Raw genomic sequence first — 16,299 nt, 5'->3', positions numbered from 1 at the left:
TAAGTTTATTTTTTAAAGTCAATTCCTGCAAAGTATTGGGTACAAAATAGCTTTTGGACATTTTCACCATTATTGTCCAGGAAATACATTTCAGTTCATTGAACATGAGTTGAACTTTTGCGACAACTTGACCCAATTGTTGTGGTAAATGAGGGACACCCTCCCCTGCCATCCTATCACCACCACCAAAACAACATATACAGCTCTTTTTAAATGTACGCCTGCATTAAATAGTCTATTATAGGCATTTCAGACAATTATAAACAGGAAATAATTATGAAGCACAAAAAAATTCATGACACAACAAAAAAGGTCACCGTGCCCCCTCATGATTTTCTTTAAAAATGCTTTCTGTAAAAATATACTTTCATAAATGTTATGTATGCTTGTTTATCAAAGCGCTGTAACAAAATATGATGATATTGAAAAATTACTCCGGAGGGTAGAATTCACACATATTATTCTAATTTAAGAGGGTTTTGAGGGGCGTTACCCAAGGTGTATTTTAAAACAAAATAACTGTCACATACTCATTCAGGCACTCATGTTTAAGGATAGTGTATTTTACTTACATTTATGCTGAGAGATAGTTAACCAATGTGCTTCTGACAATGTTGTAAGCTGTTCTGTTATCAGTTGTATTTCAAAGGCATATTCAACTGAAGCATATTTTCACAGACAGCAGAGGAACATATAACGGTTATGACGTCACAAGCAGCCCCTTCAAACTTGTACCTGCACCTCTGCTCAGGTTGTTACTTCCAAACACTAATGGCCACACACATTTGAGCCTATGCTCATATCAGCATCAATTATTTGATGATCACATCTGTGTATCCCACTAAAGATGACGTCATTCATGTGAATCCACATTATGAGACTTGCCCGCATCTTTGCTCCCCCTGCTGGTGAGCTACTTTTCAAGTGTTGATGAAACTAGATGGTCTTTTCTTTCTCCTCCAAATATAATGATTAGGTGATGGGTTTTACTTATGTGGGACAAAATGGAAAAGAAAAGGAAAAAAAAATCTTGCTACAGTACCTTCTCAATTTTCAAAATGTATTTCATACTTTATATGTACCCCTCCTTATGAAACTGGTCATTTTGGCACAGAAAAAATGACCAGTTCTGGGGGATATATGTTTTCACCTAAAACATTTCATGCAAAAAATAAAAATAATTCTAAATACTAACATGGCAGCCCCCATGTGCTCTCCATGTAGAATAAATCAGCTTTCATAAGGTTACTGATATGACTGGAGTCTTCATTTTAATGTGAGTGCTCATCATTTTTTTTTTTTTTAAACAATTACAATTCGTGTCTTTAGGAATTAAACTTTTTTAATGAGGAACAAATTACTGAGTACACCTTTAAGTTTGAACACAGCCCACACTTGTTTGTACAGTAGCTGTATACCCTAGTTGTGACACCTCTCACACAATACATTATATTATGATATAATTCTGTATCAGATAATTATTAACAACCCCACCCTCTCTCTAAACAGAGAGAGAACTAAGTTTTTTGAAAATGTTTGAAATAAAAAATAAAATAATAATAAAATAAAATAATTATTTGTTTAACTTTCCAAAAAAATATGCTGAATTGTGATGTCAGACATTATTAAAGACCAAGGAGAAGACTTTATATATATATATATATACACACACTACTTTTGTTGTGATTGATGGACCAAAAGCAACTTTTGTGTGTGTTGATAAAAAAGTTTATTATTTGAAATGCATGTAGTTGAAATGTTTTGCAGCAGCACAAATATCTATTTATCACAATTTAAACAGTTAAACCTCAATCTGTTTACATTAACATTTTATACAAATCCATAACAGTTTGAACACTTCTGAAGAGGGTGTGCTGATTGTGCATCCAAATGACAAAATTAATAAGTTGTATTAATAGTTCCCATCAAAAGTGTGACCAGCACTGTTCTATTCAGCTCTGTGACCTGATACATTATTTCAACATCATCCCTGTATGTTTGCAGCTGACAGGCAATTGAGCTTTTTGGCCAGTGATACAACATTCACAAATGTTCAGTTGTTACTGACCAACTGACTAAAGAACAACGTACATTGAATATGCCATGATAATGTCACTATTTACATCGCTCCTTGGTTCCTCTTCACACATAGCCTTTGGTTCCACCAGGTCGAGCAGTGTACTTTGCAGAGTAGTGGTCTTTGGGAGGGCAGTTGGCACAAAGTAATGCACCGCCAATAATCAGCAACGCAGAGGCAGCCCAACCAATAAACAGCGAAGCTCCCAACTCTTTCTTCTGTGCGAAGTTAGTTTGAGGGTTGTAGAAGTCCCTTATAACTGTGTTGGCAGTCCAACACACAGGAATCAAGCAGAGAAGTCCAGCGATAATGAAGACTGCTCCAGCAATAATGCCTACTTTGGCCTTGGCATTCTCATCCTCGATGCAGTTGGTGCATTTCCCTCCAGCCGCCGCTAGCAGGATGCCAAAAACACCCACCAGGATGGAGATGATGCAGAGGGCACGAGCTGCCTGCATATCTGAGCTGAGGGCTAGCATTGAGTCATAGACTTTACACTGCATCTGTCCGGTGCTCTGAACCACACAAGTCATCCAGATTCCTTCCCAGGTGATTTGCGCAGTGACTATGTTCTGCCCGGTGAACGCTGTGACGAGCCACATGGGAAGAATGCACACCACTATCACCCCGATCCAGCCGATGATAGCCAGGGCAATGCCCACCATCTGTAACCCTGCAGATACCATGCTAGAATGATGCTTCACTCGTGTGTTGATGGTAAAGAGAGTGTGAGAATGAATATCCTCCTGTCTGTAGAGCTGCTTTAATGAACATTTGGGGTAAAGCAGGTCCTTTTATGCACCTAAAACAAGGAGGGGCTGCATGGAGTGCTCAGGTACACCTTTATTGTGATTTCCCCCTGGCTGTGGTGACATCACTCAAAGTCTCAACTCATCTGTTTCGATGAGATACTATTTAGCCATTCATTGTTATTCATAGTTTTTGTCAAATAAAAAAGAAGTATGATTCATCATATGGACATCATGGTTCAATAAAAGTAAAATGTGCAATACATGGGTAAAACTAATAAAATAGTTTTGGATTACTACTATTTTCTGTACTATTCTTACTACTACTATATAGTAGTAATCCAAATATGATCTAGATAAAGTATCTAGGTAAAGTTTGTCGAGACAAACTTTGATGTTAGCATTAAAAGCCAGATAGACAGACAGACAGACAGATAGATAGATAGATAGATAGATAGATAGATAGATATTGATAAAGGCAACAGCACAAATATAAAAACATGGGTGTCCCAAGTCACAAGAAGTGTTTTAAAAGATGAACAATTAACTGTAAACAATCATCACAAATGATATTATAGGTTGTTAAAATATAATTAAAATGATTCACCCTGTGATATCACACCCAAAAGAAGCTGAATTTCATTCACCCTATTTTGTTTCTGCTAATTGTTGTTAATGTTTGAGCTTAGGAGGAGGACTTTACATAATGCAAATTATATCACACATCTGATCTCTACTTAATTACATGACAATATGCATGATTTTAGGAATGGGTTTTACTAAATTAGTCATTTCCAGAAAGCATTTCACTTAGCATTTCACATGCACTCAAGGTTTCATCAACAGTGAAAGCAATTGTTTAAATGAGATGGACAGTACTGGAACTCCATAATCTTCTATTCCAACAATCCAAATACATACAATATTATGTTGACCTTTTCACAGGTAAGACCCTCCAAAACAAGCCAAACCACACTTGGTAAACTTTTTGCATCAATTTCTGCAACTCACACACATATAACCCATTTAAAATTCTTACTCCATTTAATATCTATTCTAGCATTTCTAAGGAAATAAGAAGTAACAAGTAGTAGAATGCTCACCTTGTGTCCGATGTCCAGAGAAAGGGATGCAATCTTTCCCAAAGGCACTGCAACTCTACAGTATATCTTAAAATGTATTTTTGTGTTCACTGTCCAAGGGTATGCAGAGAAACAGATTAGAGGAATATAGTGAAACTGGAAAAAAAGAGTGACAGTGTAAGGGATACTGATTGTTTCATATATGAAAGAGAGCTCTGTTTGTTGGCCAAAAGTACCGTTAGGACAATAATGGCTCTATTTTACATGGCAGCTCATTAAAATCTCCTTGGCAAGAGGAGAGAGGATTGGGTTCCACACACACATACACAGGTAAGGAATGTCTACAATTAAGGAATTGAAGAAAGATGGCTTACCAGAAATTAACGTCTCAGAAGGATTATTTGGATCACTACAAAAGCATATGTGAGGCTTTCAAGCACTCAAATGCAAACTTGGATAAAATGGTATAAAAAAAATTAACATTTGGGTAACACCTAACATTAATGTTCCCTTTGTCATGGCTTTATAAAGGGGTTCATTAATGACTAATAAGTCATTTAAAATTATATTAGGGGGGACTTTCAAGCAACACTAGCCAAATGTTATAAATTGTTAATAAACCTGTTGTGAGGCCTGGGAATCTCAGCGAGTATTGACGCTGACTACCACCCCTGGAGTCGTGAGTTCGGATCTAGGTCGTGCTGAGTGACTCCAGCCAGGTCTCCTAAGCAACCAAATTGACCCGGTTGTTAGGGAGGGTAGAGTCATATTGGGTTAACCTCCTCGTGGTCGCTATAATGTGGTTCGCTCTCGGTGGGGCACGTGGTGAGTTGTGCATGGATGCCACCGAGAACAGCGTGAAGCCTCCACATGCGCTACGTCTCCGCAGTAACGCGCGCAACAAGCCACGTGATAAGATGCACGGATTGACGGTCTCAGACGCAGAGGCAACTGAGATTCGTCCTCTGCCGCCCGGATCGAGGTGAGTCACTATGCCACCACGAGGACTTAGAGTGCATTGGGAATTGGGCATTCCAAATTGGGGAGAAAAAGGGGAGAATTAAATAAATAAACATGTTATAAATACTTAATAAAACACTTATTCATACTTAAATCATGAATTAGGGGATTTTATATTTTTGAAATAATTTATGTCACAATGCAGCAAAAATAGTATATTATCCACAATATTCCTAAATCCCATGATGGTTTGTGGGCTGAATTTCCAGTTCAACATAAACATTATGTTATTATGTCATTATGTTATTTACAAACAGGCATTAAAAATGACAGAAATTTGGGAACAAAAGAATACAGAATTACTACAAGGCAATATTGTTTTCCCCCACCCATCTGTTATTTATAACGGGTGGGAGGATGATGGCAGTTTAGTTACTTTGTTGAGTGTTTGTCTATCAATGGAGAAGCTATGAGTAGACTAACCTGAAACAAAACTTTTATTGTTCTTGTGTAGGAAATCATGATGCATTTGCGGCCACACAAAAAAACTGTACAGTACAGGAAGAACCAACTTTAATACAAATTAATACATTCATTTGGACATACACTCACTGAGCACTTTATTAGGAACAATATACTAATACAAGGCCGATTAGATAATCGCATGAATAAGTAGGTGTGCAGGTGTTCGTAACAAAGTGCTCTGTTAGTACACATTCTAAACATTGTACACAAAATGTTAAAAATTCTCTGTAAAGCAACTTAAAAAAAAAAGATACAGGTATATTATGAAAAACTCTATAAAAATAAATTCAGCTGATACTGAATTGATGTCTACATTACATTTCCAAGTTACTGTTTTTTTTCCCTTAAGGGAAGACCTAGACTTCCATATAAGACCCTCAAAATGGGTTGCAGGCAGGAAAAATTCAGTGCAGAGAAAAATCTAAATACAATTAATTAATTTCAAATGCCATAAAGCATCTCACTAAAGTATCTCATAATTATAGTCTTCCAATGTAGAATTTATTAATTGGGCTTGAACATCACAGCATGGAACAGTTGAAACTTAGTAACTACTCATTTCATACAGTTTTTATACTGGGTACATTTACATTTAGTAATTTAGCAGATGCTTTTATCCAAAGTGACTTACAAATGAGACACATAGCAAGCAATTTGCATACAAAGTTTAACAACATCTGCAGTATAAGACTGCCAAGTTCTCACAGCGGCTGGAGTAGTAAAGATGCTAACACAGAAGAAAGAGATGGTCAAGGATATTTTTTGTACATTAAGTGCAGGTTAAGTGCAGTATTAAGTGCAATTAGTGTGGACTGGTTAAGTGCTCGTGGAAAAGATGTGATTTCAGCTGGTTCTTGAATGTTGAGAAGGTAACAGCAGATCGTGGGAAGGTTGGAAGTTCATTCCACCACAGTGGAACAGAGAAAGTGAAAGATTATGAAATATACTTTCAGCCTCTTTGTGATGGGACCACCAGGCTTCACTCATTAATAGACCGCAGAGGGAGAGATTTGGAGAATAGACCTGAAGAAGTGAACTGAGAGGGTGTGGTTCCATTGGCTGTCCTGAAAATTAAAGCCTTGAATTGATGCAGGCAGTTACAGGTAGCCAGTGAATTGAAATCAAGAGTGGGGTGATGAGCCCTTTTTGGCTCATTGAAGACCAGATGTGCTGCTGCATTCTGGACCATCTGCAGTGGCTTAATTGTATTAGCTGGAAGGCTAGCCAACAGAGCAATGCAGTAGTCCAGTCTTGAAATGACCAGAGCTTGGACCAGGAGCTGTGTAGCATATTCAGACAGGAAAGGTCTGATTTTCCTGATGTTGTAAAGTGCGAATATGCAAGGCCAGGCAGTTGATAAGGTGTGTGCAGTGAAATTAAGCTGGTCATCTACCACCACTCCCAGGTTCCGAGCTGTTCTGGTTGGTGTTAGTGTAGTTGAACCAAGATGAAATGTGAGGTTGTGGTCAACAGATGGGTTGGCTGGGATCACGAGGAGTTCTGTCTTGGCAAGGTTGAGCTGAAGGTGTCGTTCCTTCATCCAGGCCAAAATGTCCAGGAGGCAGGCAGAGATACGAGCTGAGACAGTAGGGTCATCAGGATGGAACGACAGGTAGCGCTGCGTATCATCTGCGTAGCAGTGGTAGGAAAAGCCATGTGCCTCAATGACTGGTCCGAGTGATGTTGTGTACATCGAGAAGAGGAGGGGTCCAAGCACTGATCCTTGAGGAACCTTGTCTTGGACACCTCTCCTCTCCAGGAGACCTTGAATGATCTGCCAGAGAGATATGACTCAAACCATCCAAGTGATGCCCAGGCCAGAGAGGGTGGACAGGAGGATCTTGTAGTTCGATGTGTCAAAGGCAGCAGACAAGTCAAGGAGGATGAGGACGGACAATTGAGGGTAACAATGTCACTTCAAAACATGTAAGAGAATTGCACAGGCCGATACTGAAATAATTTGTTCAAACTTCCCAGGACACCCTTTAATAAGTGCATTTAATTGTGATGTGGACAGAAACTCTTAAAATCAACAAGGCTCTTTTCAAAACTATCTAAAAATCTTATCATAACTGACTTGTCTAGTTCTTATGCAAATGAGTATAAGGGAAATATTACACAGAAGGTTTGAACAGCTCAGACTATCTAACTTCAACTTTTGAATCAAACTAAAATTGTTTGATTTACTAAACAAAATATCATTACAGTTTTGGATAACACTTTACACAAATGTTAGCTTTGTTAAGGGATTATAATGGAGTTCATTAATGACTAATAATTCATTTAGAAAGGCATTATAAATCACTGATATGCTGTTGCATAAAGAGGGTGACTTTCATGCAATACCTGCCAAATAGTGAGGCATTTTACCTCACATGTTACAGTATAAATGCTTAATAACACTTATTTCATATTAATAACCTATGTAAAATGTAAAGTGGACACATATGAAGCATTTATTAAGGACTTGCCAGTATTAGAAACCTAAGTACATAAAGTCCAGTATGGTTTAATTTTTATCAGGTACTGTACATGCTGTGAATGAGCATTTTAGCAGAGTACTTTAGGTAACTAGGACTAGGTAAAACCTTCTTTTGACATCACTGTGATGAGGAAAGTGACAACACAAGTGAGACAAGACATTATGGTAGTATGCATAAACACAAAGCAGACAGCAGCAAAATGACATAATCCCTCCTTTTAATCTCTCAATAACAGTAATTTCTTTCTGCATTGTGACATAAATCATAAATTTGGGCATTTTAGATTTTAGATTAAATATGAAAAAGTGTATTTATTAAGCATTTACATGTAACATGTAAGGTAAAATGCTCACTATTTGGCAAGTATTGGATGGAAGTTGCCCTTTTTATACATGTTGCTATAACCGCATATAAATTATTTACAATGCATTTGTAAACGACTTATTAGTCATTAATGAACCCCTTTATAAATCCTTTACAAAAGGAACATTAATTTAAAGTGTTACCGAGTTTGAAGGAGGCTTTAATTGGTCAAAATGTGTATAAACTGAATTAAAATAAAATAATGCAAAGATATATAGGAACTATATGAGCTACAGGAAAATACATTGAATATATTTTATATATTCATTACTATTATTTTCTGCATTTTTGAATAACAGTAAAGACATCAGTCAACAGTAAAGTGAGGTGTTTCCAAACTTTTTGACTGGTGATGTAGAACAAATATAGTTCCTGAAATGGGAAATATGTTCACATCTTCATTCAGCAGTGAGTCATTTGTCTCAACACTGCGTTTACCTATTTATAATGACTAATGAAACTCATTTAAGGCAGTTTCCGTCTCGAGCGCAGGGGGAGGAGTAGTATGCATGACATCAGAGAGTTTTGCCCCTGGGCTCTTGGGTTGGGTAGACTGAGTTTCTATGGATGGTCGAAGCCAGTGATAGAGATCTTGAAGAATGAAAAGACTGATGAATCATTAGTGCTTTCCAATGATCAAGCAAGACCACATGACACTGGGGCACTTTAAGCTTGACCCAATTATGTAATTAAAGACTGCTGAGTTTATAAACACATTATAGAAATGACAACAGAAAAGGAACAGTGCTCTACACATCTTTGTAAAGCTATAAAGAAGAAGTTTAAATTTTCCTAAGAAGTAATTAACCATTTAAAATCTAAAAATCAACCAAATAGTTTTTCCTAATAAGCAGTCAGGAAATGGATCCTTCTCAGGAAACTCAGTCATTTGTGCCAAACAAATAAAATAAAAATGGTAACACTTTACATGTTCTATTTGTTAACATTAGTAGATGCATTAGGTACTGTATCATTAACTAACAATGAATAATATAATTTTTAGCATTTATTAATTTTGGTTGTTAATTCATAAAAATACAATTGTTCATTTTTTATTCATGTTAATCCATACTGCATCAACTAATGTTAACATATATTAAGGCATTTTTCTTTATATTAAAAGTTGAATATGTCAAAAATTAACATTAACCAAGATTAATAAATGCTGTAAAAGTTGTTAACTAATAGTAATGAATACAATCATATTTAAAGTGTTACCAAACAAACAAATAAATAAATAGATAAAAACACATGAACAAATAAACAAACTAATTAAAAAAAACAACATTATTTTCATTTAATTTTAAAATGTTACTGCTGAACTTTTAAGAAATCATATATTTTTATTCTTTTCACCATAAAAGGATTATGAGAATGATTGAGCTTGACAAGGCCATTAACTGACTAACATTAACTGAGATTTGACTATGGGATTTACCATGTGATCAAAACACATGAATGAAAATCAAAATGTAGGTATAATTGGATTTTTAAATTTCTATGTAACCCATTAAAATGGCTAATACTCAAATGAAAAAAAAAAATGTATTTCTCAAAAAAACATTTTGCACAATCCTACATTTTAACTCTTGCACGTTTACGTTTCACTCTACTAACATTCCTTTGTAAATAAACCACTTGTTGTTGCACCACATTGTGGAGGCGAGGGCGTGGTCGAGCGTTCGTCCGGGGAGAGAGGAAACGGTAAGGGTTTTCACCTGAGATGAATTGTTGGTAACTGCTTTTTCCATGTTCGCAGTGAGAGACGGGGGAAATAAAATGGGGTGAGACCTCAGAGTGAGAGAGAGAGAACCCAGCTGACAAGCTACGTGTGTGTTGGCCGCTGCCGTTTCCATAAAAGAACCTACTGAGTGATTTATCTGAAGCTACACCATTGCGCATTCAAGCGAACGTGTTTTGTGTTATGAATAAATGTACTTTTTGAGTTGGATTCTGCGTCTCCCGCTTCCTCATTCCTTGAAACTGTTACACGCATCATTGTTGTTTGTGATAGCTGTTTGCAAAGCACAAACATTAATAAAAAACATTAATCTTTAATGTTACACCATTATACCCTTGAAATCCATATGGGGTCATGACAACCATAGGTGAATTATGGACCGGGCCAACAGGGTCAGTGCCTAGGGGCCCTTGACTACCAGGGGCCCGGGCTGCAAGGTCTCACGGTCCATCAACGTAATTTTAATTTTATTTTATATATACACGCTTAAATATGTGGGCCCCAAAGCCTAGACAAGGCCCCTTAAATAGGGCCATGTGACTGTGAGGGCCTCCAGACATCTTATAGGGCCACTCTGCATCCCTGTTTCTAATTAAAATATTTTGAGTCACTCCTTAACAGCACTTGACTTTCTAGAGCCTCCATATCATTATCATAATCAAAACTTGCTGAAAAACCTGTTGTATGCAATGCACTAGATGCCTCCTGGTGAAAGTTTCCGTGCTGTTCTGGAAGTAGAAGACCTTGTAATTTCATTTCCAACATTTCTGCCTTCATGTTGTGATGCACTTATTGTTTTGATGTGAAATCTTTCCTGAGTTTTATAGAGTAAAAGTACAATAACATTTATATTGCTAATGATATTTCGAATTGAGTATTTACTGAAACGAAGCAACATGTGCTAACTTTTTTCTACATTATTTAATAGAAAAATCGTGTTGAAAATGTGTATTTAAAACGTAATACAACAGGGCTTTGAGGTATATCTTCTAATGATCATTAATTTACATCCATGCCCACCATAATAATAAAAAAAGAATTTTATAAGATAGGCCTATATTAAAAGTATGAACAGCTAGTTATTTTACATATGCAGCTTGCTCATTATAAAGATCTCATGGTTTTATATTACAAGCTATTATGATGCAATTTTACTATAAACTCCTGAGACTGCAAATGTCAATATAGTGTTTGTTATATGAAAAACATGATAATAATTGATTTTATTAAAAAACATAATATTGTATTTGATGTGCTGAATTGTAATGTCATACATTTATATAGAGCAAGGAGAGGAAGTTTCATGGCCAAACTCACTAATATTTAGTATCACTGAAAATCCCAGGGTGTTCTCTAAACATGCCATATCTGCATGTTTGCCCTACATTATAAACAAATAACTTGCCTTAAGTGGTTGGGGAAAATAACATACTGATATTTTATTTTCACACACAAAAGTGTGTAGAAAAGTATTAATTAAACTAGATACGTAAGGTTTGTCGAGACAACACACATTTTGTTACATACTTTTTTTTAAATTCATTATTTGCAGCATTTACTAGTATTTAAATTGATATGTATAACAAGTGCTAAAATGGTATACTGTCTCTTTAGGAACAGGGCCTGCTCAGCAAATGTATTTCAGTTGAGCGCCGCACCCTCCGCCCCCCCCACCCCCCCCCCCCCCCCCCCCCCCCCACACACATCTGCCCTGTGTGTGATTGGAAATAATCTGACTGTAAATAACAGAAAGAGTATTAAAAAGAGACTTAAATCAATAAATCAATGAAAATGGATTGTGTGGATCTCAACTTTAAAAGATAATTCAATCTTATAGATAACTGATCCGGTGGAACCCTAAAAGAAAATTAGCCCCCAGGGCCCTCACTAGTCATAATCTGCCCCCGGTGACAACTACACATCTGTCAAATTATGTGATAAATTTTAATATCACACACATAGCACACAAAAGCACATACTGTAGCACCTTTCCAGAGAATAACCCAAATGCTGAAGCGTTTGTTGTCTTGACCTGTCTCAGTGAGTGTGAAGAAAACAGGACAGATTTGTCCTTAGGCACTCTCGGGCACAAAGAATAGTTCTAAGAAATTCTAAGTGTTCTAAGAAGGGAACACTTTTTTATTTATTCCCAAACAATTTCTTATTAATTGTAATAAATATCATATCTAGAGTACACTTAAAATAAAAATGTGGAACAGTGAGTTAGTGAATGGTAGTGATTTCTGAAAGAAATGGCACTTTCTTTTTGTAAAATGATTCAAAACACTGAATTATAAACACTATTGATAATGGTAGTTATTATCTATGGTGGTCTTTTTGGGAAAAACAATGAACAGAAACCCTGGTAACATTTTATAATAACTACATGATTCAAAGTATTCATAAAGCATTAGTTAATAGTTAGTTAATTATTTATAAATCATTGTTCCTATATTGTTAATACATTAATAGTATATACAAATAAAATGTTATTCATTTATATTTTCTCTTGCAAATTATTTATTATTGTTTAATACATTCATATATAAGCAGTTTGATAATGGTTTTTCATCCTTAGTATACAGCTTGTTACCAAACCCAACTCATTTATTTCATCTGATGCAAACCAATGGTAAAGCAGTGTTTACGAAGACATTAAAATTGAATAAATCCTTAATTAATAAATAAATGATTTATTTATTTCTATATGTAATGAAGTGGACATATAAATGCTTAATTAAAGGAATATTCCAGGTTCAGTACAAGTTAAGCTCAATCGACAGCATTTGTGGCATAATTACCACAAAAAATATGTCTGAAATGTCCATCCTTTTCTTAAAAACAAAAAACCTTGAAACCTGGGTTCCAGTGAGGCACTTAAATGGAAGTGAATAGGGCCAATCTTTTAACATTAAAATACACATAGTCTCAAAAGTGTAGCCACAAGATGTAAACAATATGCAAGTTAACATGATTTTAGGGTGATAAAATCGCTTACTAATCTTTTAGTGTAAAGTTATGTCCAATTTCACAACTTTTTTGCTACGACAATGTAAAGCTGTTAACCCTAAAACCCTAAATTGTTAGTAAAACAACTATTTAAACAACTTTACAGCTAAAATAATACACAAATCTTAACAGAAGAACTAATCTAAATGCTTTTATACAATTAAAAGCTTCTAATTTCTGTCTTTAAACCCTCCAAAATTTGGCCCCATTCACTTCCATTATCCAATTCATATATATGTAGTTCGTTATATATTCAAATGCATTTATCATTTCTTTATTAACTATGAATTTATGCCTTATTAATGTTTGCAAACACTTCTTTACCACTAGTTTGCATCAACTAAAATACATCATTTAGGTGTGATTAACAAATTGTTTACTAAGGATGAAAACCCATTATCAAACTGCTTATAAATGAATAACATACTATTTGTATGTAGCCTATAATGTATTAATAATTTAGGAACAATAATATATAAATGATCAATTAACTATAAATTCATGCTTTACAAATACTTTATAGCATGTAGTTATTATAGTGTTACCAAAACCCCATGCACCTGTATTCTCTCTCAATCTGGAGCTGGAAGTCTTGCAGGTATATACCTGCCAGTAAGAGATTAATGATGTGCATGTGATCATGAGAAACTACAGTGGAACAGGTTCACACTCCCACATTGATAGGTGTAAACACAACACTTAAACAAGCCAGAGCATGCTCGACTCTTCTTTAAAAAACACACTGTGCTGATCCTACAGGCTGGTTGCTTAACTGAAGTTACTCTTCTTGTCTAATGTTATAAACATCACAACCTGTATTCATAAAAATACTGCGGCTCATGTGTCACGAGTTTTGCTTAATGAACTGTTTTTCGACAAGCTGCTCCAGGCACACACCAAGGAGCATTGCATATTATAACCGTGACATTCATGCAAATGTTTCCCCTCTTTTTATGTTTAACACATTTTCACAAATGTAATCCTCACAGTATACAGTATATAATAGGCTATAGCCCACCTTGTACTAATAAGAATAAGATCTTCAGTACAAACTCGAGAGAACTTTAAGCAATACCCTTACAAAAACCTAGAGTTCTACAATGCTACAATTTGCCACTTTTTATTTTCACATTCAAATGAGCTTTGCAGTTTGGTGCAAATTATTGTCAGAAGTTTGCAGCTCTTCACCATAGGGCTGGGTGATATGACCAAAAAAAATTATCACAATATTTTTTTATATCTTTCAATATCGATGTTATCACGATACTGCATTCCACGTTTGTTAGACCTCAAGAATGAATTAAACATAATATGACTGTTTACAAGTAAACTCCAGAGGGTAAGCTATAAAGGGTATTTTGGATTTTTTAGTCACAGCATAATTCACATAATTCCATTTCTGTTATTCTATAGTTTTGATGACTTCACTATTATTCTAAAATGTGATGAAAAAATAATAAAGAAGAATGAGTAAGTGACCCCAAACTTTTGAACGGCAGTGTATATAAAAAAATGTAAGTAATAATAAAGTTATTCATTTTATCCAAAGAATTCGTAAAAATTCAATTTAACAGAGGTATCGGTATTGGTAACGATATCAGAGAAACTGGCCTAAAAGTACTTGGTATCAGATCAAAAAGAAAACAAGTGGTATCGCTCATCCCTAGTGCTTACAGGTGTGCGTTTACTGTCAAGTTACAACTGCTTCGAACATGGCTCATCTAATCAGAATTTAGAGTTTGTGTTTAATGAGGAGACACAACACTTATTTCAGCTTTAAAAAGTGACTGGAGATTTAGTTTTTTTTTTTTTTATTTGAAAGTATATTAGGGTACAACGGTGCTAGAGGACCCTCGAGATAAAAGGCACTTATTATCTTATTTTCTTGCTAAACACTAAATTGCAACATATACTACCAATAGCACTTTCCTAAACACATGTTTGTCAGTATGCAATTTTCTTGATCCATGAGGTTATCATATGCAATATCTAAAGATTGATTTTGAGGTAATTTGATCTAACATTTAATAACTTCTATAATGTTGGAAATTTGTGTAGCTAATGAAAATGCCTAAAATTATTACATGTATTTTGAGCCAAAGGTGAGTTTTATTAAAGATGATTACAGTACATCAAAAGTAATTTTTAATAATTGTCCAATAAGTGAAAGGATTGTATTTGGGGTAAAAAGGCCCCTTGTTGCAGGGGCTGAAGGCCCCCATAAAACACACAAGCTGTGTTTCCACTATCAGGCCAGTGCAAGCCAGGGCTATTAACTGGTCAGTCGGGCCAATAGCCTCAGACCTTGAGCCGTGAGACCAAATCAATCTGCATTTCCACAATCAGACCAATAGCCCCGCAGCGTTGCCCTAAAACCCGGACTTAATACGGCGCCCTGGTGCAAACGTCTCACACACCCCACCCATATCACAAGCAAGTGGGAAAATCAAGCTGAGGTATCAGACTCTGGTGACTAGCTTGCCCTCCAAATGAACATGTTGGAGACTGAAGCTGAAGTTTGTTTGCTTATTTTGGTCTTTGCTTGGTGGAAAGAAAGACCTGACTCAGCTAAACTCTGCCTATGACATTGACCCCTCCTTCTTTTGGCCAAATGTGCTTGGACACTGGCCCCGAGGAAGCCACGAGGTGGAACAATGAAGCCCCGGAAGTGACAGTGGGAACGCAACTGGCCCCTCATAAGGCCCAACAGTGGAAATGTGGCTATTGTTTTTCTTGAGTGGAAGGAATAGTTTTGTTATGAAGAATGTTCAAAATGGGCACACATTGACTGATCCAAACAAAATTGAGATTAATTTGTTTATAGAATACTTGGCATGTTATTAAATGCCAAATGAGATTAAAATTAACAGGAAATGGTTAACCTTTTTCTTAAATATGTATTCAGTAACTTTTGTCTTTGTGTCATCTTGGACTTACACTGACACCTAGCGGCTTGGATGCAGCATCATTTAAAATCAATAGTTTTCAGTTTCAGATGCCATTGTAGAAATGTAGTATTCACAGTCAGTCATGATTACTTTAATCAATGAGTGAAAGTGTCCAAGAACAGGATGGTTACTGAGATTAAGCGAGTAGTATTCGGCTGGTCATGTGATTCTAACATGGCAGCCCCCATGTTTGGACCCTCTCCATTTAGAATAAAACAGCTTTTATAAGGTTACTGATATGACTGGAGTCTTCATTTTAATGTGAGTGGTCACAGTTTCCTACATACATTGAAAAATTACTAATCATGTCTTTAGGAGTTATTTTTTAATGAAGAAAAAAATACTGAGTGCACCTTTAATAG

General features: G+C 35.8%; 1 protein-coding gene across 1 annotated transcript; it reads right to left on the bottom strand.

Moving 5' to 3' along the window:
* Positions 1–1,705: 1,705 nt before the first annotated feature.
* LOC127422303 (claudin-4-like) lies at positions 1,706–2,827 on the bottom strand. Its single transcript, XM_051665728.1, has one exon. The coding sequence runs from the start codon at positions 2,761–2,763 to the stop codon at positions 2,143–2,145; it is 621 nt and encodes a 206-aa protein (XP_051521688.1). The 5' UTR covers positions 2,764–2,827; the 3' UTR covers positions 1,706–2,142.
* Positions 2,828–16,299: the final 13,472 nt, after the last annotated feature.

Source organism: Myxocyprinus asiaticus, chromosome 31, assembly GCF_019703515.2.
Source record: "Myxocyprinus asiaticus isolate MX2 ecotype Aquarium Trade chromosome 31, UBuf_Myxa_2, whole genome shotgun sequence".
NCBI classification, from domain to species: Eukaryota; Metazoa; Chordata; class Actinopteri; order Cypriniformes; family Catostomidae; genus Myxocyprinus; species Myxocyprinus asiaticus.
Note: the sequence above shows the minus strand (reverse complement) of the source record. Positions and strands in the feature narration are given on the sequence as shown.